This window comes from Brachyistius frenatus, unplaced genomic scaffold (genome assembly GCF_029030835.1).
Source record: "Brachyistius frenatus isolate BFR_SWC_R1_liver_20210118 unplaced genomic scaffold, ASM2903083v1 Contig_15, whole genome shotgun sequence".
Classification (NCBI taxonomy): Eukaryota; Metazoa; Chordata; class Actinopteri; family Embiotocidae; genus Brachyistius; species Brachyistius frenatus.
Genome location: NW_027210614.1, coordinates 5,100,863 through 5,124,777, shown reverse-complemented (window position 1 = coordinate 5,124,777; position 23,915 = coordinate 5,100,863). Strand labels below are relative to the sequence as shown.

The window sequence follows — 23,915 nt, the reverse complement described above, 5'->3', positions numbered from 1 at the left end:
TCAAAACCAATTTTTTTGGGGGGGGGGGTTTAATTTTGTATTATTATTATTTTTACACTGGTTTTATTTAATAGTGGTATGACAACTTGAGCTTGAATTGGGAATAAAGAGTTTTCTTAAAGACGTGTTCTTTAAGGCCATTCGAGTTATTACACAACACACAAGCCAATTGGCAGTAAAGAACCCAGAAGTATGACTCCACTTCTAGGAGGCTATTTGACCACAAGATGTCCCTGCAGTCCTCTGTTTGAAGTTATACATCTTCAACATTATATTTCAGAAGGTTAGGCTAATAATGTTAGAATTTTATCTCAACTTCATCTTGCATTAAAATGTAATTGCGAATGTCATGTTTACAATGAATTATTAATTTGACAAAACAAAAAATATTATCCAAAGTAAAGGGAAAAAAATGTACTAACAAATCAAGTTAGTCTTTTTTAAACAGTGAATGTGTAATATGTGTAGCTGTGCTTCATCACTAATCAATAAAGCTCTTTAAGTGGTCACCCCATGTTGACTAGGCAATAAGGGCTGGCCGTTACTTTTCATCAGCTGTCCTACCATACTGCATCTATAGTATCTGTGTAGATTTGCAAAAAAATAACAAGAAATACCTCACAAGTCAGGCTTTCTTATATAGTATTAAAAAGTGACTAATTTTAGAAGTAATAACTCACACACACATACACATAAGCGGCTTAAGTGTTCAAGTGGATTTTAGACACAAAAGAAACTCAAAGTTTGTCAAATGAAAAGGAGCTCCAATCTTCAAACATCGAACAAAAGAACATTAAAACACACTCGACCATACACAGTTACACATCTATAAAGGTCAAAGAGGGAAGTAGTTGGTCTTTTCATTGGAGGACTGAGTGGGTAAGACCAGTCACAACTTTACAACAGCAGACGTAAAGTAGTTTTAGTCAGGGACGCCCACAAAAACACAAAAACATCTCCGTGCGTGACTCACTGAGGGGCTAAGCACCGTAGTAGCTCATTATTTCACAGCTGGTTGGTGCACAAACGTCCTACTGACACTCAGTTAACATGTCTAGCGTGTGTGTGTATGTGTGTGTGTGTGTGTGTGTGTGTGTGTGTGTGTGTGTGTGTAATGGCAATGCATTTCATTTTGAAGAAACCTTTTTATTCTCGTGCACAGCAGGCAACAGATAGACGGAGACATGATGAAGAAAATACAGATGTTGCTCTTCCAGATTACACCACACAGAACATGCTGTCATTGGGCTGAATAGAAGCACCAGAGTGACTAACATCTAGGCGGTGCTGTGCGTTCATGTGACAGTCACAGAAGCTGTTCGCTGTCCACAGCAGTAAGTCATTTAGGTCATTCAGCTTGCCAATCACTATTTAGTTAGAATGATCCAAAAGAGCTGCACAATTTTTTTTTTTTTTTTTTTTTAGCATCTAATAAGAGCATACAGTTTTTATACTTTTTTTTTTATGATACTAAGGACATTTCCCCCTTCAGTCTAATTTATTGCAGGGAACAAGCTTGAGTAGGCAGGACGCAGCGTAACAGAGCTTCAACTTACATAATTTCAGAATCCAATATTCATGAGTGAACCTAAAGCTTCCACATGTCCGACGACACCAGTAAGTGCAGTTGCATTTGTACTTGTGTTTTGTTAATGTAATCGACTCACTGCCTTCCAAATTTGAATTTTACAGCATGGAGGTGGAAAAGCTTTACTGCTTTACCTGGTTTCTATGTGTCTGGATCTCTGAAGGGATTCTTAAGGGATAAAATTGAAACTGCTCCAGTAATTGATCCTCAGTCACCTTTTCCCCTTGTCGGTTTGACCGAAAATCTAAATAACTGGGCCAAACTAGTATTTATTGTACAGGTCACTGATTATTTTCAGATGTTAATTGCTTTATTGTATCATGCAGTGCACTTGTATGGAAGCATCTGCATTTGTTTAGATTTGTTTTAGATTTGTTTTTTCTTTCAAACCATGCACAACCACACAGTTTTAAGCAATAAATCAGGCTGACTCTGGAAACAGGGCTTTTTAATGGAGGACAATCTGGCAGGTGCAACAAATATAGTTGATAGTATAATTCTATTCAGCTTCTTCAATTTCAGCTTCTTGGTTCTCAGCCTGCTGGCTCACAGTCACAGTCATAGTTTCCTGGGACAGAGCCATCACTGTCAGTAACACTTGTGCTTTTCATACACTGCAGAAATACTACAGTGTTACATAATATCACCAATCTTTATGTACTCAGAATAATTAACACCCAGTGTCACAGGAAAGTGACAAAATGTCAATCAAGCCCAGCTGCACACTCCCACACAGTCCTAAGTACAAACCTAATCAGGCACAATAAATGTAAACATACATGTCTCCGCTCTGCCATGTCGTCATATCCAACCTCTGTTTCAGACCAGATGAAGGTGAGTAGTGTGTCTTTTTTTTTTTTAACCACACCTCTATTTTTAACACACTTTTTTTCTGTTGTGCGGTCTACTTTGATCACCGTCCCTGTCGGAGCAGATGGCAACACTGCATTTTGTAACCATTGTTTCTCTTTCCCCCTTATGTGCTCAAATCCTCTCACATCTCCTCTTCCTGGACCCTCACTTTCAACTGTAGCACTCAACTACCCACCTTTATTTCATTTAATGTTGAATTTAAGAATTTATTTAATTGTTTTTTTGTGTCTCCTATAACAATTGTTTACAAAACTCATAAGGATGAGGACTCAAAGACAAATGAGCGAATTGACCGAGTAAAGCAGGACATGGGGAAGAAGAGGAATAAAAGAGAGTAAATGAAGAGGTGATGACAGTAGAAATTATGTCCAACCAGGTAGTATCTTTTCAAGATAGACTTATGAACAAGAAACATTTATTGTCAGGCAACAACCAGCAAACAACAGACAACCAATCGTTAATACCTTCATGGGGGAATTTAAAAATCTAGTCTGAGATGACACTGCAGTTTTTCCATTTAAAAAGTGGAAAAGGTGGAAAAACACCACAAGGAAAATTTATTTAACAAAAATATCAATAGAAAATGTGGGTTCTTCATTGACATCAGAAACGAGTGTTAGTGCCTTTGCAGAAATAGCTTCTTGTAGGCTTTTGCACAATTGTCTATCGTCTAATTTTTTATTACTCTTCACTGTAAAATTCCTTTAGCTGTCAGTTGTTTCAGGGTTTTCTTGCATGTGAAAGGTCCACTTCCTGTTCAACTTCAGCTTTCAGACAGATGACCTCACATTATCTTCAAGCACTCCTTGATATGATGGAAAAAAAAAATCATGGTTTAAACTGTGACTCCAAGCTGCTCAGTCCCAAGACAGTGAAGCAACCTTGAAACCAAGTTCTTCCCCTGAAAAGATGCTTTTGGTCTGCACCAAACATGTATTCAGCACATCATTTTAAAAGGCCAGGTCTTTGCTGACATGATATTTGGCAAACTGGAGTTTTATTCTAATGTTCTTTTTGGACAGCGAAGACTTTTCCTGGCATGCCTCATGCAGGACAAATATGTGCAATTTCTTTCTATTTGTAGACACTTTGACACCAACAGTTGCAGAACCCCTGATTCTAATAAATGTAGGGGTGTACTCACCTTTTTCATGTGGCTGATATGTTTTTTATTTATTGAAATTATGAAAATGATTACAAAATGCCAATTTTCTGAACAGGAATGATAGTATTGTGAGCAAGGTGAAACATATCTTTTGAAAATTTGACTTTCTGCATGCTATTCCCACTTCCTAGCACCGTGTCACGCACATACATGACTCTGTTTGTCTTTAGCATAGCCCAGGTGCAGGTACTCACACAAGCATGTACACTGGCGCGCGCGCGCACACACACACACACACACACACACACACACACACACACACACACACACACACACACACACACACACACACACACACACACACACACACACACACACACACACACACACACACACACACACACGTAGGTCCCAGACAACGTTTCCTCCATTCAGTTATGTAACTTGGATTAGTTTCCACTATTTTCTGGCCTCCAACAGTCAAAACTATGTGAGCTATTTTTATCCCTGGACCCCAATGTAATATCAACAGATGCTTACCATAATAATGACTACACTGATGGGCATTGTTGCTCATGTGGACGAGTCCTCCTAACATTGATACTCACTGCATGGGCCTCCCACAACAACACCAAAAGCCATTGTCACTTCATGGATACCAACTCAAAGCTCAACTGCGGCATAATCTGGAACTATATTCTGCCCATCACAGAGTTTGTTTTTACTTCTTGGCACTGAAGCTTGTTGCTGAGCCAATGTTACTCAATCAATACTGTGCAGCAGAAAGTCTAGAGAAGTTGTGGAACGATGTTGAATCTAGTGCCACAGACTCTCTTGCTGCATCAGTAGAAGTTATGAAGTTGAAATATTACTGTGGATAGTTGTGTACACATTTAGCTTCAAGTTCTAGTCAGAACATGGCTGCTAGTTGACTGATCACTGTAATCTATCAAGCATGTTGTTCCCTTTGATTTGGACTGATTTTATTTTTGCATTTCACCATCATGTTTAGGATCCAAAAACAAGTGGAAAACAAAACAACAAAATATAGAAAAAGTTGTTGTCAATGGACTTCTGCCATGTTAAAACGTTTACCACATCAGCAGTTTGTTCAAACTGACTTCTGGTGAACAGAGTAGATAGAGCTTCACTCGAGGAAGCTCTCTGCTCAGTGACAGCTGGATTTGAACACTGAAAGCTAATAACTGCTACTCAAAACCTGTGACAAGTAGAAGATATTTAAGGCAAAAACAACGTTACATACTGTAGAGGTTGGTCGTGATCACAGAGCGTACACACACACGCACACGCACACACACACACACACAGGACAGCTCCATACTATGAGTTTGTTTGAAATAGTTGCTGTCACATTCCACAAGCTAATTCCTCAGGATTTCAGGTCAACCAAAGGAACCACAAATTCTGCCCCACACACACACACACACACACACACACACACACACACACACACACACACACACACACACACACACACACACACACACACACACACACACACACACACACACACACACACACACACACACACAGAGGGCAGTTCCGCTTCATGGGCATCTAATTGCAGGCTTGTGTCCAGCCACCACATGATGTCCCAAGGACCCAGAGTCCTTTCTCCACAGGCATCTGAGGGGGCACCACATTGTCAGGACCAATCACCTTTAAGGGCAACTTTTCTTTTTAAACACAGCCACACACTCATGTATATACAGGATACACACATGTACTTTTCTGCACACAATGTGTCTCACACAGATACACATGGTATTTCCATCACTTCAGAGGACATTGTGTCACCACAACTTGAGTAATACAAGTAGACACACACACACACACACACACACACACACACACACACACACACACACACACACACACACACACACACACACACACACACACACACACACACACACACACACACACACACACACATATGCAATCACCTAAACACATACAAAGTCACGCATACATTCACTTATAAGGCATTGGAAAGATCTCTGACTTGTTGTGGTAACTAAGATCAAGGTTATGGTTGTCATGGCAATGCCAGAAAAGGTCAGAAGGGGTCACACTTGTTTCCACATAAGATTTGGTGAGTTGATTCTTGTGAGTGTAATTTCAGGCCTTTGCGGCATGATTTGCTTCATGCTATTTTTCACCATACATTTCCTCTCTGCCTTCTGCTACCTTGTCTGTGTTCTTGTTTTTTAAGGTAAATACTGTAAAATGACTGGCTCTCAAATTTATTCAGTCATCGCCCCGGTTTGGGGAGCAGCTAATAAAAAAAGTGGCAAGTTGAATTTGATTGAATTAAAATAAATGATTCAGGTCAGCACGATAGCATCAGCAGACTATTGTTTGTTTATTTTCCCAACATATATCATATTCATTCAACTTAGCTCCACTATTTTCTCTCCTGGTCATCCACACCACCTACAGTGGTTCTCAGTCTGAAAATAGTATGAACTACAATCCGATTCCGTTCAATGACTGGAAGTTATAAGTAATTTCTTCCCATTATTGGAGTGAGAAATTTTAGACTGGGTGGAGAGAGATACTGGCGTGCTTAACACAACAATATTTGATAAATGAATGTAAATACAGCTGCACACAATTAAAAAAATCACCAGTTGGTGTTTTCATGATTAAAAGTCTACATAATACCTCAGCTTTCATGATCCCAAAAATGGTAAAACTAATAATATCCTAAGAATATGCTGTTTCAATGACATCTTGTTTTTACATCAGCAGAGCACAAGTTGTTAATTGAGTTTGTTAAAACAAGATTTCATTCCATATAAGGAGAATATTTGCATTTGTATTATTTTTACCCTTCAGACAGACTGCATATCAATGATAACAAATGATTGGAAAATAAGCTGAAATGAGAGTTCTATATTTGGTCAAGGCTGTGTAAATTGACTGTGACTAAGTATCAGCATCAGCAGACTGACGGCCATCATTAGGCAATCTATTTCTCAATTATTTGGTGCAGCACGAGACGCAACTCGAACATTTACAGACACGCAGGCACGTAAACCGCAACTGGTAGTCATCAGGACCACCTTGTGGAGCATACTTATAAATGAACTGACAAACAGAAAATATGGAAAAATGTTCATAATAGATTGATTTGAACTGGCAAGAAGTCTTCTATGAACTATTTTCAAGTTAACATGACAAAAAGTGAGACAATATTTGCCCAAAGTCAGCTGGGATACGCTCCAGCCCCCCCGTCCCTGTTTAGTATGGAGCGGGTATTGATGATGGATGGATGGAAGAACATAAACATCTTAAGTATTCGTTTACTTTTGATTTTCTTTAATACATTGTGCATTGGCAAATCTTCAGCAGTTTTGAAATCTAAAACTGTAAAATAAGATTCAGCAAAATGTAAAGCACAGATTTATTTTTATTATTTCTAATGAGCTTTAAAACTTGTAAACACATATGATCCTCTACATTTTATTAGAGTATTGAAACGGCACATGAGATGGTGATATCCCTGACAGGAAGTCAACAAGAGCATGTTAAACCACCAAGCTGAAGAGAGGGATGATAGAGCCAGTACCATCGCAACACTGATCCAAATGAATGATTTGCACATGCTATTGATTAACATAATGACTGTGGCATAGTATGGGTGAAAACCACTTTTCTGATTCCTATCACTTTGATCAGTGTAGATAAAGATTTGTTGTTGCTGACAATTGTGTTTGTTCACTTTTTCTTTCTAAGCAAAGTGGCTGTATTAAAAAAGAAAAATCAGGGATATGCTGATAGTCTTTGTGTTAATATGTGTTTAATAAGGAAGTAAAAAACTATGAGCTGAAAACAAAAGGCACCACTGGTAAAATATATAATTCAGTCAGTGATTCAATGTAGGCAGTTCACTTTTGTAATTTGCTGATGAAGATTTGTTTGTTTATGTACTGAACACATCTCCTACATATTCAGTGTCATGGCCAACAGGTGCTAACAAATATCACAGAGTACAGTGAATGTACTCAATACAGTAGAAATAAACAGTTTTACATTATGCCTAAAACAATCCAGCATATCAAATCACAGCAGAGTGTGCACTAAATGAGGGAGCTCCTATGCAATTTACATTACTTGTATATACACCTGCCTAATCTCTCTCTCTCTCTCTCTCTCTCTCTCTCTCTCTCTCTCTCTCTCTCTCTCTCTCTCTCTCTTTCTCTCTCTCTCACACACACAGTCATATACAAAAAACAACATGTGCAAGTTATCATGCACCTGACAGTGAGACATAAACACACACAGCAAAAACACACACACTCAGTCACGGAAAGGTGCACTCACAATATCTATGTTTAGCTGCATAAATAGGCGTTTAATTAATCTTCAGATGTTTGAGTCATGAGGTGGAAACACAGACATTTAAACTGCTATTAATTTCTCATCAGGGTCTGAGAGACAGAGAGAGAGGAGTGAGAGCAACACAAAGAGTGGGAGGGACAGAAAAGACAGAGAGAAACACCGCTGGATCATGAGAGGATGCAGATAGTGTTCATCTAAAAAGCTGCATGTTTTCAGTAAAATTGGAAATTTGAAAGGTGACCCCCAGACAGCAGTAGAAAATGCTGAACTTTGACTTTTAGCTAAATTTGATTGTGAACTGCCGCCTGATTGATCCACACCAGCACACAACAATCTTTACGTCAGGAGGCTGCCAAACTTGGTTTCAGTCAGAGACTGGCTGCCTGCAATGAAGCCAAGAGCTGACATTTGTTAGTGTTGAGACTTACTGCCGGGCAGTGTGCTCTCCATTTATACTTCCCATTATATTTATGTAACATGAGCCTACGAGTACCTGTCACCTCTTTGACCTTAAACACATGTAATTCACACTGATTCAATCCTCTCTCATTTGCCCATCTCATCTAAATATTAATCTACAGCAGAAGAAATACATGCATTTGTCTCTCCAGAAAAAAACCCCACAAATCAGGAATGAAGATTGCGACCTTGGCAATATGAGTCAATATCGCAAAGCAAATAGGATGTGTTTGACAGCAGGGAAAGAGTGTGATAATAAACCAGCTGGGTGTTGGTTTACAGCCCCTATACTGGTTAAACATTTAGAGACCATTTCCATTGCATAAGTTGAATGCTACAGTATAAACACACCGGTCAAACTAAAGCTCATTTTGTTTTCCAGTGAGAAGCACAATGAAACATCTCCATTCACATCCAGTAAAATGATGCATATTTAAGGTCCAGTATAAAGGACTAGCCTAAAGTCCACACACAACATAATAAGGAAAAATAACTTAGCTGTGCAAATCATGTTGAAGGCATCCTACTTACATATTTTATATAAAGGAAAATGTTAGTCCTCAGAAATAGCAGGTAAGTCGTTTTTAATTTAAAAAAAAATCTGAGCACCTGTAACCTGACTAATAAGACAGGTGAAATGAGAAAACAACATATAACATGAATTTGGAAATCTGAGGGATGCTTCTCTTAAGATTTGATTTTCTCGTAAAAATTTGGATTATTTTGTGTTTTCTGGTCTCCAACAACAATTCAAACAAAACAATCTGAGAAGTTGTGAACGGAAACTCACTCTTTGGCGGAACATACTCACAACTTGCAACAAGAGGTCACACAAATACGCGGAATCATTTGAAGGGCTCACAAGCCAAAAAAACGTGGTAAGCCCAACTTCAGGAGGATCTAATAGAACTGTATCATCTCCTCCTCTTCACCTCTGTCGCCCTCTTGCTCCTTTTACAATAAGACTCTGTCACTTTGACGATCTACCAAAAATATTATAAATGAATAACAAAATCACTCTGTTAATTTGAGGAGGGTTTTGTGTCCTCATCTGATGATAATATTGTAGTTGCATGTGAGAATCACACAAGAGAGATGTAGACCTAAAACCAAATTGTGCTTTAAACACATGCAGTCAAATAACTGCAGATTTATGAGGACTTCTCAAATCCTGTAGAGGAGAAGATCCCCCTGGGCTCTGCAGACCCCAGTATGGGGAGCACCGCCTCCCCTTGGCCCTTTCTCCACCCCCTCTCCTCATCCTTATCCTCCTCCTCCTTCCTCTGTGTGATTTCACCGCTCACCGGTGCGCTCAAAAGCCAGAGCGCAGTCGGAGCTCAGTGGATGCCAGAGAGCCGAAACAGGAGGGAGGCCAAAGAGGGGAAGACCAGCGAAAACTCTTTGCAGTGGCACGTAGAGACCCTAAAACTACCTTGCAGGTGCAGCGTTGGTGTCCGATCAGCAGTGAAAGTAGAGAGTTGCCGCAGAGGGAAAACGGAGCGCCTGTTCGTCCCCCCGCTTCAGCACCGCAGGAAGGAGACACGCAGAGGAGGAAAGATTCCCCTAAACGCAGTAAGAGCCTCGGATGAGGAGAAGAGGAGAGCGGAGGGCATCGGATAGGCAGCAACAAGGAGTGAGTACAGAATTATTACTTTGTATATATATGAAGAGAGAGTTGTAAAGAATGAGAAAGTGAAACTTATTTATAACGTAGTGCAGTTTGTGGGTCTCCAAACAACTCACACTTTAAGCTGGCTGAATGTCACATCACTCCACTCCACCTGCGTGTGACCTCATTTATTTTCAACACCAAGCTGAAAACACACATTTCACTTATAATCTTGAAAATCATGCAAAACACTTGCAACTTGTTAATTCTCCACCTGCTGTGAGAGTGAAGTGGGTGTGTGAAAAGGAAACGCAGTGGTTCTAAAGTCACCCTGATTAAGCTTTTTTTCATTGGTCACCAGTAGTTTGGTCAAACCTAATGTCATTGAAAAACTTCTGAAATAAAAAGATGATATCACCATTTTTTTTTTTTTACTGTAAACTCTCAAAACCCTAAGAAAATGTAACCAAACATGAATGTGCTTTTATTAAAAATTAAATAAACTACACCACAGACACAGTAGTATGTTCCCCAAATGATCAATACTGTACAACAAGATCACAGGTGAATCAATCTGATTTGCCCAACCTGAGAGAAATTCAAATGAGTATTGATTCGTGCCTTTTTTCTTTCATAGATTCTGTCTTCAAACTGAGTGTACAAAATTGTTACGACAATACTGGAAACAGTCAGAAGCACTCAAGATGATTACTTTCTACTACAATATTTAAATCTCGTTAAATCTGTGCTATTGTTATTTGTGATTTATACATTAAAAGGTGAAAGGTGGCATTATAAAAACACACTAGTAGTGCTATTATGGATACAATATCTAACATCACATTGTTGTCCATCACTGATGCATATTGACCTTCTGTCTCCGCTCCCTGTTTAACTTCAGTTTGGCAATTGTAATGAAAAAGTGAGTCCAGAGTCAAAGTAATCACCATTTAAGCTGATGGGAGAAACCTACTGTAACATACTTTGCCTTTGCCACTGTGACTTTTTTTTTCACTTTAACTGCCCACAAATTACATCAGAATCAGAAAACAGTTACAAAAATGAATGCATTTATGCTCATTTTCTCACAATACCCACAGTAAATTGAACTTATGATATTTAAAAAAAAAAAACATAACACACTTCTCACTCATGGAACTGCAGAAAAGGAATACATGCAGAAAAATTGGTCATTCACAAACTACAAAGGCCTCAGCACTTATTTTCTCTCATGACATATTCACTGTCGCTTTCTAATTTCTCTATCTTTAAAACACTCATAACATTCATACTCTCACCATAACCCTCCTGTGACATTTAAGATGGACAGGACTCTCATGGTCCTCTTCTTTTAAACAATTCTTATTCTAAACTACCAACTTGATCTGATGAAAGAACAAGCACATTCCACACCCTAGTGTTGCTAAACTAAACGTTAAGGCCTTATTCATTCAGTGTGAGGATTTTAAAGGCCACTTAAAGGGCTCCTCTGTGATTTATTTATAAGGATTTCTCAAACTAACAGCTAAATGTGTTGCATGTGAGCAGAGACAGGTCGGGGGGAAAGTGCTTGGTGAAAAAAAAATAATAATTCAATGCCATTTTCTCATTTCCCCTGACAGTGGCAGCCCCAGACTTATTGGACCCTAAATCTGCCACTCATAACACTAAACCCCGCCTCTCCTTCTCCACAAAGCCAATCACACTGACTCCTCGGGAGGAGACAGAGGTGAGAGAAAAACAAAACGAATACATATGCAGAAAAATAGATTTTGATCATTTTTTTCATAAGGTGTTAGTGGACAAGCAAATTTTGTACACCTCCTCTATGAATCTGAGTTGATCAGGTAAAGTGTTGCAGGTGGTTGCCACGGTGATGAAATGGAAGACAGTGTCAGCCATCTTTCTTTTGGTGGTTCTGTACCTGGTGATGGGAGCAGCAGTCATCAGATCCCTGGAGCAGCCTCACGAGAGGTAGGCAGGTTAAAAGCATGTCTGCCTGTCTGTCTGCCTCGCCGTCATCCTGTCCATCTGAAGTCATTGGTTCACTCCTGTCAGGCATTTCTTCAGAGCCACTGAAAACTGCAGGTATTTAGTTCCTTCTAAAAACTGGAATCTAGTTGCATTTATTCCGAAAAACTATTGATTTATTCTGAATATTTTATTTATTGTAAAAAGATTGAGAAGGTTATCTTTATTCAGGGTATAAATTGAAGTGAATTCAATGGGATTTTTTTTTCTGTCCAGAAATGAGACCCCTCCAAATTGTGCTTGCTTAACAATATATAATATTTGTATCAGTCTTGAGTCTTTGACCGTGTTGATCACAGAAAATTATTCTAAAACTGTTTAGGACTCTGTGCAAAACTTGTGCTGAGTCTTGTTGTGCCTCGAAGACAGTGGGTATTGTGCTTCATCTAGTGATTTGAATGGATCACTAGAACATGTTGTATTGGGCCTCTATAGTTCAGTTACACTTTATGAAAGAAACCTGCATGAAAACAAGAATCAAGATTATTTAAATTCACAAAAGTAGAAAAAACCAACCGTGAGTTTCATCACCCTTACAGAAAAAACACATAAATTTCACATGAGCAAAAACTCATTTGATCACGTGACCCATTTGTTTTTTCTCTAAGGGTAGGGAACTACGGTATAGTAATATTGAGCACATCAGTCAGATTTCTCTCTCTCTCTTAGTGCCCAGCGTTTGGCCATCCTGTCCCAGAAGCTGGAGTTCCTGTCCAGACACACCTGTGTCAACCAGAGCGAGCTGGAGGAGCTGGTTAAGGTGAGACTGATTCATATATATAAATTATACATAAAAATAGTGTTCTGTATGTACTGCCCAGTTTCAGTGGTTTCAGCACCATGGACAGCTCTTTCAGCTTTTCAGGAGAAGTAGGAAGAACAGCCGAGCCAAAGAAAGTTTGTTTCTGTTTGTAGACTCCTGTTGTTGGTCCTGCCAGTTCTGAACCAGGAAACTCTCCTGGGACTATCACATTCACCGGCACCAGATTTCCATAAAGTATTCTCTATAACTGCTCCAGATTTTTGCCTCTTTCACAGTCATCTCAGGTTTTATATATTGCCATCTTTAATTCATTAGACAGGCAAGCACACAAACACATTCCTGTACCTCAACGAGAAGCAGCTGCTTAAATGATTCATGATGATAATATTTACAGCAGTAAGAAAGTGACACAGTATGTGTTTTTTTTTCTGGTGACTTAGTGATAACTTGATATTGCTCTCTCACCACCTTCCAGCAAGTTGCGTCTGCAATCCGTTCAGGAGTGAACCCTGCAGGAACGCTGACCAACCACAGCAGCCTGTGGGACCTGAGCTCTGCCTTCTTCTTCGCTGGGACTGTAATCACAACCATCGGTAGGACACACACACACACACAAATTCAAATTCAAATAATTTAAATGTCCTTTAAAATAAGTGCGTTTGTTGTGTTTGCATTTATGTGGACAATCCTCTGAATGTAGCTGTTATGTGACAGTGACAGTGACCTACTGCTTTGGAGGGAGTTTCTTTTGTCATTGACTCTACATCTGCTTCCTGGATATAATTCAAGTATTACATTTACAGTACCATCCTCGTACATTTAATTTGTGCATGCATGTGTGAATCATACTCTCCTCACTCTCTGTAAATGGTCATGTCTCCTCACACAACTCTTTCACTCTTGATCTTTCTTCCACGCTCCTCTTCTCCTCCCTCTGTTTTCTTACTTTATGTTTCACCCACTGTTTTCAGTTCTCGTTGTCAGTACTGATCAGTTTCATTTTCTCTGTTGATGTCTTTTTCTTAGATTTTATTTAATTACAGCAGATTATCTAAGCTAGTTATTGACCTCTGATGAATGCAGTGGTAGAGACCAGCACAAACATTCACCCCCTCACATTTAAATGTGGCAGCACTGCTGGTGAAACTGTCTCCACATGCTGTGCTTGCGACGTGTTTCATGCAGTTCTTATAATTTTTTATAGGGAACCAACAACGTTTCAAGTGCAGTAGTTGGTGAACTACCAAACGTAATACACAAAAATGATATTTTAGCTTTTTATCTTTGCAGTAACACCCCTTATCTTTCTGTGTTAAAAACAGACATTTGGACAAAAACTGTACATTTGACAGCAGAATCCCAGAAAATGTAAATATTATGTGATGTACATGATGTAAAACAAATTTTATGACACCACATTCGGCCGAAGACCAGGTGACAGAAAAGAAAATACCCCTCGGTCCACTGTTGTAGTCACCGTGCTGCTATGATTCGTCTCAGTTTCTAACTGTCCTCTCTGCAGGTTTTGGGAACACCTCCCCCCACACGGAAGGAGGAAGAATATTCTGCATTGTCTACGCGTTGCTGGGGATTCCTCTGTTTGGCTTCCTTCTGGCTGGAGTAGGAGATCAGCTCGGCACTATTTTCGGCAAGGGCATCGCCAAAGTGGAGAAAATGTTTGTGGTGAGTCCGGAGTACCATGCACATGTCACGTTAACCCATAAGGTACAAACAAGACTTCCCACGGTTTCATATATTTGCTGCCTCTTCAACATGAGTTGCTCCAGTGAGAGTTAAACCCCATGATTACATTTTTAGTCAAGTTCAGCTTGGATTTTTTTTTTTTGTGGTTAGAGATAAGAAACTCTGCAGGCTGAACTACTTTAGAATGAATGACATGTAATCCACCAAAAGTTTACGAAAACAAAAAGACAATGTAAATGTAGCATCGGGGTTGATTTACTCCATTGTTTAAAAAGAGTGAAAAAAAAAAGACTTTTCCCTAGAGTCCACACACATTAAGAACCATCTAAATGAAACATAGGTCTCATGGTGATTGTTGTTGTTGAGCAGTAATTTTCAAGCTTGTTTTTCCGTTTATCTTTCTTACTTTCATTTATTTGTCTATCATCATGTTTTATGGGTAAAGACAGTATTTTTAAGATAAGGCGGAAAATGAGGCTCCCACATGTTGGAACGAGGCCAAAATAGAGAAACAGAGCTAACTCAGTTTGTGGTCAGGTCTTCAAAGTTTAAGTGGCTGATGTGAGTAATTTGTTTATTTTAGTCTTGAATGACTTTTCTTGAATGAAAAGAGCAGAAATCTGAAAACAGAAATGTAGTTTTGAATGAGTTGCTCCTTCAGCAGCACCCATGGGAATCTTATGATTAAGGAAATAAGACAAAAGTTAATTGTGTGAGTGTGTTCGTTCGTGAAAGTCTTGTGCAGATTGTGTGAGACTGCAGCATTATCTTCAGTGAATGGCTTTTCTTTTCAACTGCACCCAAGGGACCAATTTATAGAATAATACCACAAGTGCTTTTAGCATCAGGCTGTTTCAACATTTTACTTCAAAAACAGTTTCTCCTTCAGCAGTGTGTTTTATAATTTTTAGTCGCTCTTCCAGCTAACCACAGACTGAAATATTGCAACAACTCCGGGAGGGATTGAAATGAACTGTAGAGACATTAGTGATCAGCAGACAATGACTTTGGCAATCAGCTAATATTCTTTTAGCATCCGCCGAAGGTTTAGTGCTGAGTTAGCATTTTGCTTTGTCTTATGGTTTATGACTAAATACCAGTTCAGCCACAGCTGAACATCCAGAACATGCTGATGATGATGAGGGAGAAGCTGCATGGCTTTAGACTCTCAGTGTTGTTAACATTAACGTCAGTAATTTAATCCAATTTTTCTCAGTTTGTCAGGTATCTTATCTTCCATATTCTCTGATGGTTGATTTAAAGAAACATCTGGTTTCCACACAATGTTCGGTATCTCACTTTAGTTTGAACGTTACTTACTGTACTCTAAATGGACCTGATTTCTGCGGTAATTAAGTATGTTTATTCACATACTGAACTTCGGTTGATGTCAGGTGGTACTTTACATTTGCTTTAGCAACTTAATATTTCATTACATTTCAGAGGGAAATATGTTTTTTTTTGTTAACTACATTTATTAACACACTTATAAAATGCTTTGTTCTACACTTAAGTTAAGCCCCTTTACAAAAAAGGAGTTGAGGCCTCTCTGCATGTTTCTGATGTCCATGAGTGATTCGCAGTTCCACCGGAGAGACATTTCCACTCTAAATGTCTCAAAAAGTTACATTTAATAACTGTTATAAAGTTATAATATTCCACAAAAATAATGTACATTTACTTGAGTACCAGACGTTTTTCGTCTCTGCTTCTTCTTAATCATCTGACAACCTCTTCTCCACCTTTGATAGTTAAACTACATTTTGCTGATGACATTTTTACAATTTGGTAGTTTTAATGCAGGACTGTATATCAGTATTTTGCCTTGCGGTAATGGTACTTTTAGTTAGAGATCTGAACACTTCACCCACCACAGTCTGGATTCCCTCTCTCATAATGGGTGACATGAGGAAATCCTCAGCCTGCTCGCAGACACACTAAGAGTTTTGGTGAATATTTAAATAACGTAGCATCTCTCTGTCCTTGTCTCTCCCTGCAGCACTGGGACATCAGTCAGACAAAGATACGGGTCACGTCCACCCTGCTGTTCGTGCTGTTTGGCTGCCTGCTGTTTGTGGCGCTCCCAGCAGCCATCTTTAAACACATCGAGGGCTGGTCTGCACTGGAGTCCATTTACTTTGTGGTCATAACCTTGACTACCATCGGATTCGGGGACTTTGTGGCAGGTGCAAACCCAACCAGTGATCAAACACACACTTTAGACCTGCATCACGCTGCTATGTCTCATCAGGTGCTGAAAATCTTTTTTTCTGTGCCTAGGTGGGTCAGAAATAGAGTACCTGGACTACTATAAACCAGTTGTGTGGTTCTGGATCCTGGTGGGTCTGGCCTACTTTGCTGCTATCCTCAGCATGATTGGAGACTGGCTCAGAGTTATCTCCAAGAAGACTAAAGAGGAGGTATGAGACTCTTGGTTTTTTGTTACTTCACTCAGTGGCATTGTCTCATTTCTTTTGCAGCTTGTTTCTGTCACTTTTCTTTAATTTTGCTTCATGTTTACTTGTTCATCTTTTTCTATTCTTTCTCTTCTCTTGCACAGTCAAACACAGGTTACATGAGCCACTCAGTTACAGTGCCACCTCAACTTTTGCCCTCTGCTTAACTTCATTTCAGCGATACGACTGTTTTCTAATCCAATTGACTCTCTGCCTTCCAAATATATACACACAATCTCAGGACATTATTATGAGAATCCCCAGAAGGAGGCAAAGGTCATTCGGACAATGCGTGATGACGTTTGTATTTGATAATAATTAGGAGCCTTCTCAACACTGAATATAAAACAGGTGTACAACTAAACTCAGCTGTTTCCAAAAAGGAACATCTGGTAGTTTATAGCCCTTCAGTAAAAAAAACCCTGAAGTTCCCCTCTCAGAAGGATTATTGTCTCTGAAATAACTGGATTTCAATGGTGAACAAGTAAAGATTTTGTCATATATTTTAGTCAGTTTTTAACTAACAAACATTTTCTCATGTTTCATGGAACAAGACTCTTTGACAGGAACACGATGACATGACACGACCCAGTGTCCCCATTAGCGAAACATAATTAGTTGAATGGTAGGAGATTTAATCTGCAGCTGCAATGATGTTTGATGATCTGTGTTTGTGTATCTGTGTGTGTTTGTGTGTGTGCGCGTGTGTGTGTTCACACATGCTCCCCATGGTTTCTCATGGTGAAATCCTGCTGTGATACGGCATAATCTCGCTGGTCTGTAAATGCATCATCACTGATAGTGAAGTGAGACCACACAGGCTCCGTGGCCACTTCAGTCGCTTTCTGATGACATGTTGGGACAAAACTGATGTGTGTTAGTTTCCCATTAAGGCATATAAATATCTTTGTTAAACAAAGTTAGGTGCAGGGTTCGTCACATCTCTGCTTCACTTCTCATTTTATGTGTCAGTCTGCCCCATGCAAAGTCAACCTGCCCTGGAGCTGATGCAAGTTTTATTGACAGCATGAGATTCATAAACACCTGGAGCCTTATTGTATTCGTTAAGAATGGCTGGTCTGTCATGCCATTAAGTGTCAGACATGGTAACACAAGAAGAAAAAGCAATAACAGTATTAATGTGAACATTCAGTTTGCTCTCACTGTTATAGCTTAACTCAGGTTTCACAGGCAAAGTTTGAAAATGTTTCATGGCACTATATACTTTGCAGTCTGTAAAGCAAAGAGTAAAACTATCCATATTAGATTCTGAGGTTTTCTGAGGAAAGACAGTGTGTGGTGTTCAATTAATGTAAACTAAGATGTAAAGATGGCTGTGTATTACTCAGGTTATGTTTTTTACTATACGTGAAGTCAGCATAGATCCAGTGTGGCAGCAGAGTTAGATCGTGTAGAACTATTGAAGAATATTAACGTATCAAATCCTGAACTCAACAGTCTAGTTGAATAAAACTCGACTCGATAGCGCAGTTCATTTTATTTATATTCTTATATTTCTGCTCTGTCAGATCAAATCAAACACGTCAGTTTTCTTTCTACAGCATAATGAATTTCTGTGTTGTCTCTGTTGTAATATCATTCTCTACTCCACCTGTTATATACATATCAATGCTCCTGGTTGTTGTTGTAAGGTGTACTCAGTTGTGTGTGTGTGTGTCATATTTTCCATGGTGGATGAATACTCTGCAATGTCCTATTTAGTTGCAGATACATTGTTTTAATGTAATTGAGTTGACTTCCTGGACAGTACCATCGTCACCGCTCCATCTCACCCACATTGTTTCTTTTCTCTGTTTTAAAGATCATATATCGTGATAACAGTTTTCAGAGCAGCCTCAGTGTAAACAAAGGTACATTCATATTACAATAGAGATAATGTGCAGTCCAGTTAGAGACACTAACTTCAAGCAATATTTTCAGATTGGAGTGATTTGAATAGAAATCACTGTTGCGCCCTGTAAAATGTTTTGTTAATAACCTTTCTCACACAACAACACTTCAAAAGGTTTTCAAAGGTTATTTATTACCAAATTCTCTCGTCTACTCTTCTTTATTTCTATATTATATCATTTTATTCTAAATAATAACTGTCATCAAAACAACTGTTTGGTTTCCTTAACAGCTCAAATCTGTGACATTTCACCCGTGCAACAACCTGCCATCCACGTGTCGCCCTCTGTCCTGTGCTCTGACTGCATGTCCTCTCTGTCCGTCTCCCTGTAGGTCGGGGAGATCCGGGCTCATGCTGCTGAGTGGACGGCCAATGTCTCTGCAGAGATTAAAGAGACTCGCCGTCGTGTTAGCGTTGAGATCTACGATAAATTCCAGCGTGCCGCTTCGATTAAACGCAAACTGTCCTCAGATCTGGGATTCAGCCCGGCCACTGAGCTCACTCTGCCCAAGCGCAGTGTGTCGGTCAATTTCAACGACGAACGGGACAAGAGCGAGAAGGAGGTTGGGCTGCAGGGCTTGACGACACCTCTGGCCAGAAACGGTGGTTTTTTCATGAACGGGTTGGATCCAGAGAGAGCAGATGTCTCGATTATTGAACACTTCAAGTAGAAAAAGGACAGTCAGCAACTCTTCAAGACACCTCAGAGGCCTTTTTCATCATTGGTGGCATCAGTATTCACATCTTCACCCGTCGACGGGGACATAAGAGGAGTCACGGCCTTGCTCAACAACACTTCAGTGGATTTTTCACAATGGACACATTTCTTACTTCACCCTCCTCGTGCCAACAGCGAAACAAAGAGCATGAAGAACATACAGTACATGAGCCCGTTGAAATTTTTATTTACAGGGTCCCTGTAAGACCCTTGCTAAACAACGATACAGGTTACATTTCCAACATACTGTATATGTACCACTACAGTATTTGGTGACCCATTATTCAAGTCAGAAGGTGTGTCCAAGGTACCTGTCTGTGTTTGCAGCAATCCAATATTCTACATTCAACAATTTATGATTAATTTTTACTGCATAGCTTTACACCTTATGCCATTTTTTTCTTTGGCATTTTATATACTAAAGAGATGTTACTTATTTGGTGTGATGCAGTAGTATACTAAATGTAACTCTGGGGTTGAGAATCTGTGCGGACTGTGGGAAATTTAGATAAATATTTAATGTAATTTTTCACATGGAAAAAGACCATCATTACCAAAAATAAAAGTTGCAATCCTGCTCAAAAGCATATATTTAAAATATGACACCAAAAAACGTGTGTTTTGATAATGTTTCAATCTGAAACTCTTTACTCTTTACATCTGTTTTAAAGAGTAGCTCAGATAATGAGGTTTTCAGTTTTGACACCAGGTATGATTCTTTTAACTTTTATCTTTTGCACATCACAGTGGCAACAGTTATAATCACTACCGCAGACCACTGTGATATTAAAACAGTCCTGTTGTTTTTACTAAATCTTACAAAAATGCTATTACAAGTTGTTTACTTATATAAGTTGTTTTAATTTATGAGTTTGGTTTACATCATTGTCATTGTTACCAACAACAAGTTTAAGCCATTGTTTTTTTCCAAGTATGTCAAATGTGATTTTTTTTTTTTTTTTAATCAAAAACTGTTCATTCTTTTGAGAAACAAAGCAGTTATTTGTAGTTTGTTCTGGACCGAGAGGTGAGGAGCCTCTAGTCAAGAGTTTGACCGCTGTGGCAGTTTCCCAGTCACACCCATGTTCATCTAATAGTCCTGTTGTCATCTGCATGCACAAGCCCTCTCAGTTTTATAGAGGAGTTTCCATGCAGTTAAAACTGGTGTGTGCCTCTGATTCTGGATGTATTTTGAAAAGAAGTGGCTGCATGAAGATTTGCCGAACCACTTCAGTGCCTCAAACTATTTTGTATACAAGACAAAGCACAGCACAATGTGAGCTCGACAGCTGAGTTATACAGTAGATCACTGAGCTACGTGGGGATACTTTGAATGCCATTTGAATTCGGTTTACCTCAAATGAGGAACATTTTTGTTGGTATATATCCAGTCTAACACAACTAAAGCCTTTAGTGTCAGTCATATTGTTCTCCCATTGTTCTAACTCTGACATGTGGCATATTCACCCAATTGTCTTTGTTTGGCCTTGAAGATGAAGTTACTGCAGGTTTGACTGTTTCATCGTAGGTGGAAGCAGAAAATGTTCAAATGTTGTGGGAAACTGTAGCATACAGTGTCTCTTTGGGCCATTTAGTCACAAACATGAATTCATGTGGCAACATCTTTCCAACTTGTAGAAATGTGATTTATTGAGGTCACAGGTGAATGACTACAGATCAAGCATTTCAGTTTCATTCAGACCAGTGGCATAAATTCACTGGCTGGGAACAAAATTAGTATCATCTGAAGGAGTTGTGGTTTTATGTTTTTGATTCTGTGATGTATCAAAGTGTCATTTTCACCTCTGATACATTTTATTTCACTTTTCACAGTTTAACATCCTAAAGCTGCTTTCTCTCACATATAATGCCTTTTGTGAAGTCCAATATCAAGTGGGTGGGAGCATTTCTTTCAAACAACCCTTGAATTAGAAGGAAAGGTTTTTATGTTTTTTGTATTTTTCTTTTTCAGCAGTCATATGCTTGGGGTCCTGAAGATATAATCAAGTATTTACTGTGTATGACCTCTTGGATGAGAAAGTAAATTCTTTTAAAAAGCCTTGTTGAGGACGGAAATGAATGTTGGAGCTTCACCGATGTGGATGTGCACATAGACAGGTCATGAAGGTTTCATGGTTATGGTTCAAGAATAGATTCAGTTTTAATGCCCAGCTTCCACACACACACATACATTGAGGGCTTTCTCCCATCTGTGTACACCTGCCGTTGAAAATGCACTTTAACAGCCTTTGAACGTGACATCATGCTGTAACCTCCACGGCTAAGCAGTCCATCCAGTCAGAAGGCTTTGATTTCTGTTGTTATATGGCATTAGTGACAACTACACGGTTTAAAACACAAAATGTTCTCTTTAACAATCTAATAAAGAGAGTTCAATCCTCAGATTATTTCCCACATACAACAGGAGTGTGAAGCAAATTTTTGTCTGATGTAGCTAAAGTGGGTTGATTTATAATTAATAAGTTAACAGTTTACTGGGAGGGTTTTGAATTAATTAATTTAATGACATAAGAAAATATTAATCAGCCTGTAGTTTTTTATGGTACTAAAAACACACTGAGACCAGCCAGTAAAAGCCTCACACCAGAATCAATTAGAAAACGTACTCCAACAATCCGATGCAATGCCAATTAATTATTTTACCTTTTATCCAGTCCTAATTGACTTGAGGTTACATGGATTCTTTTAATTCATTAGATGCCTGTCATGCTCCCCCTTGACATCCTACTTGAAGAGATAAATAGCTCGGCAGGTGTGTTGACTTTACTTTAGGAGTGTTTTAATTTCTGAATTAACTCTGTGTGGTTCAGTACTAACACTTTGTTACTCAACATGTAATTGTTACATGACCATCTTTTTTTTACCTGTGCTGAACTAACTTTTTCATTTTTTTTCATAGTGTGCCGGATATGTTAATGCTTTCTATGATGACAACTGTATTTTTGTAAACTTTATTTGTACTGGTAGAATAATTCTACACTGATGGGGTGGGGAAAACGTAACACTGATAATGTCTGTAGATCTAATCTCTAATGTCACAACAATTTCTGTACCATGTATAACTTGAAAATATACCAAAAATAACTATTTCTCTGTTTACTGTGTATTTCAACATGCTTATAATGTTCTCTAAATACTAAAACTAAGAACAGGAATAATAATTACTGGAGGTTGTATACCTTCACAAACCAAGTTTTTAGTTTACATGCATATCTTGCAAAAATATATAGATGTTGCTGCAAAAACAATATAGCCTAAGTTTTAAAACATGGATAGTTCACACACAACTTCAATCCTGACAGCACAGAAGACCTATACAATTAATCCATTTCTAGATGGACACTCCAGGGTAATGTCACCAATTCAGTATCTGTCATAAATGTGAAATATGGTCACAATCTCCCCTTCTGCTCCTTAGTTAGGGTGTTGAATGATAGACATAAAATAATAATAATCACTATTGCTATTAGAATTTTTAATATCTATATCAAAACATGTTTTCCGAGGTCATAGTTACCTTTGACCTTGACCGCTGACTTATGATCCCCAAAATCTTCTTGCCTCCTCCTTGAGTCCCAGTGAACGTTTGAAAAAGGTCCCTGAAGGCATTGATGAGATATTGCGTTCACAAGAATGGGAAAGATATGAGGACACAGTGACCTTCGACCTTTGAACACCAAGATCTAATCACTTAATTGTTGAGACCAAGTGAACATTTGTGGCAATTTTAGAGATATTTCCTTTTGGCGTTTTCCTGATTGCGTGCTCACAGGCATGGGTCGATAAGAGGTGACAGTGACCTTGACCTTTGATCCAAAACATTTAATACGTTTAGCCTCGAGTTAAAGGGAATGTTTGTGTCACATTTGAAGAAATTCCCTGAAGGCGTTTCTAAGATATCGTGTTCACAGTTAAAAACAAATGTGAACTAACAGTGACGTTGACCTTTGACCTTCAAAATATTAGTAGTTTATCCTTGAGTCAAAATTTTTGCCACATTTGAAGAAATTCTCCTGAGATATTGCATTCATGTGAATGGAATGAGCAGATAGGATGGACGTGGTGTCGTATTGGCCTTAACCTTGACCTTTGATTACCAAAATCTATACACATCATCTTTGTTTCCAAGTGAAAATTTGTGCCAGATTTGAAGAAGGTTCCTCAAGGCATTCCTGAGATATAATGTTCACAAGAATGGGAAACATATTTTGGCTTTTGACCACCAAACAGTACATTGCTGAGTTATAGTGAACATTTGTGACAAATTTGAAGGAATTCCCTCCAGGAATTCCTGAAATACTGCAATCA

The 23,915-nt window shown here is 38.8% G+C and overlaps 1 protein-coding gene across 1 annotated transcript; it reads left to right on the top strand.

The window, feature by feature from the left end:
* Window positions 1-9,879: 9,879 nt before the first annotated feature.
* Window positions 9,880-19,539, top strand: LOC138617992 (potassium channel subfamily K member 2-like). The gene is made up of 9 exons (XM_069693395.1): window positions 9,880-10,026; window positions 11,625-11,731; window positions 11,864-11,976; window positions 12,703-12,793; window positions 13,272-13,389; window positions 14,319-14,479; window positions 16,500-16,686; window positions 16,781-16,920; window positions 19,201-19,539. Coding segments are annotated over exons 1-9 (1,257 nt in total). The 5' UTR covers window positions 9,880-10,025.
* The last annotated feature ends 4,376 nt before the right edge of the window (window positions 19,540-23,915 follow it).

Bases quoted from the DNA above. Each gene is read 5' to 3' on its own strand.
- LOC138617992 (XM_069693395.1), top strand. The intron at 11,977-12,702 runs GTAGGCAGGTTA...TCTCTCTCTTAG, and splicing joins CTGGAGCAGCCTCACGAGAG to TGCCCAGCGTTTGGCCATCC. The intron at 14,480-16,499 runs GTGAGTCCGGAG...CTCTCCCTGCAG, and splicing joins AAGTGGAGAAAATGTTTGTG to CACTGGGACATCAGTCAGAC.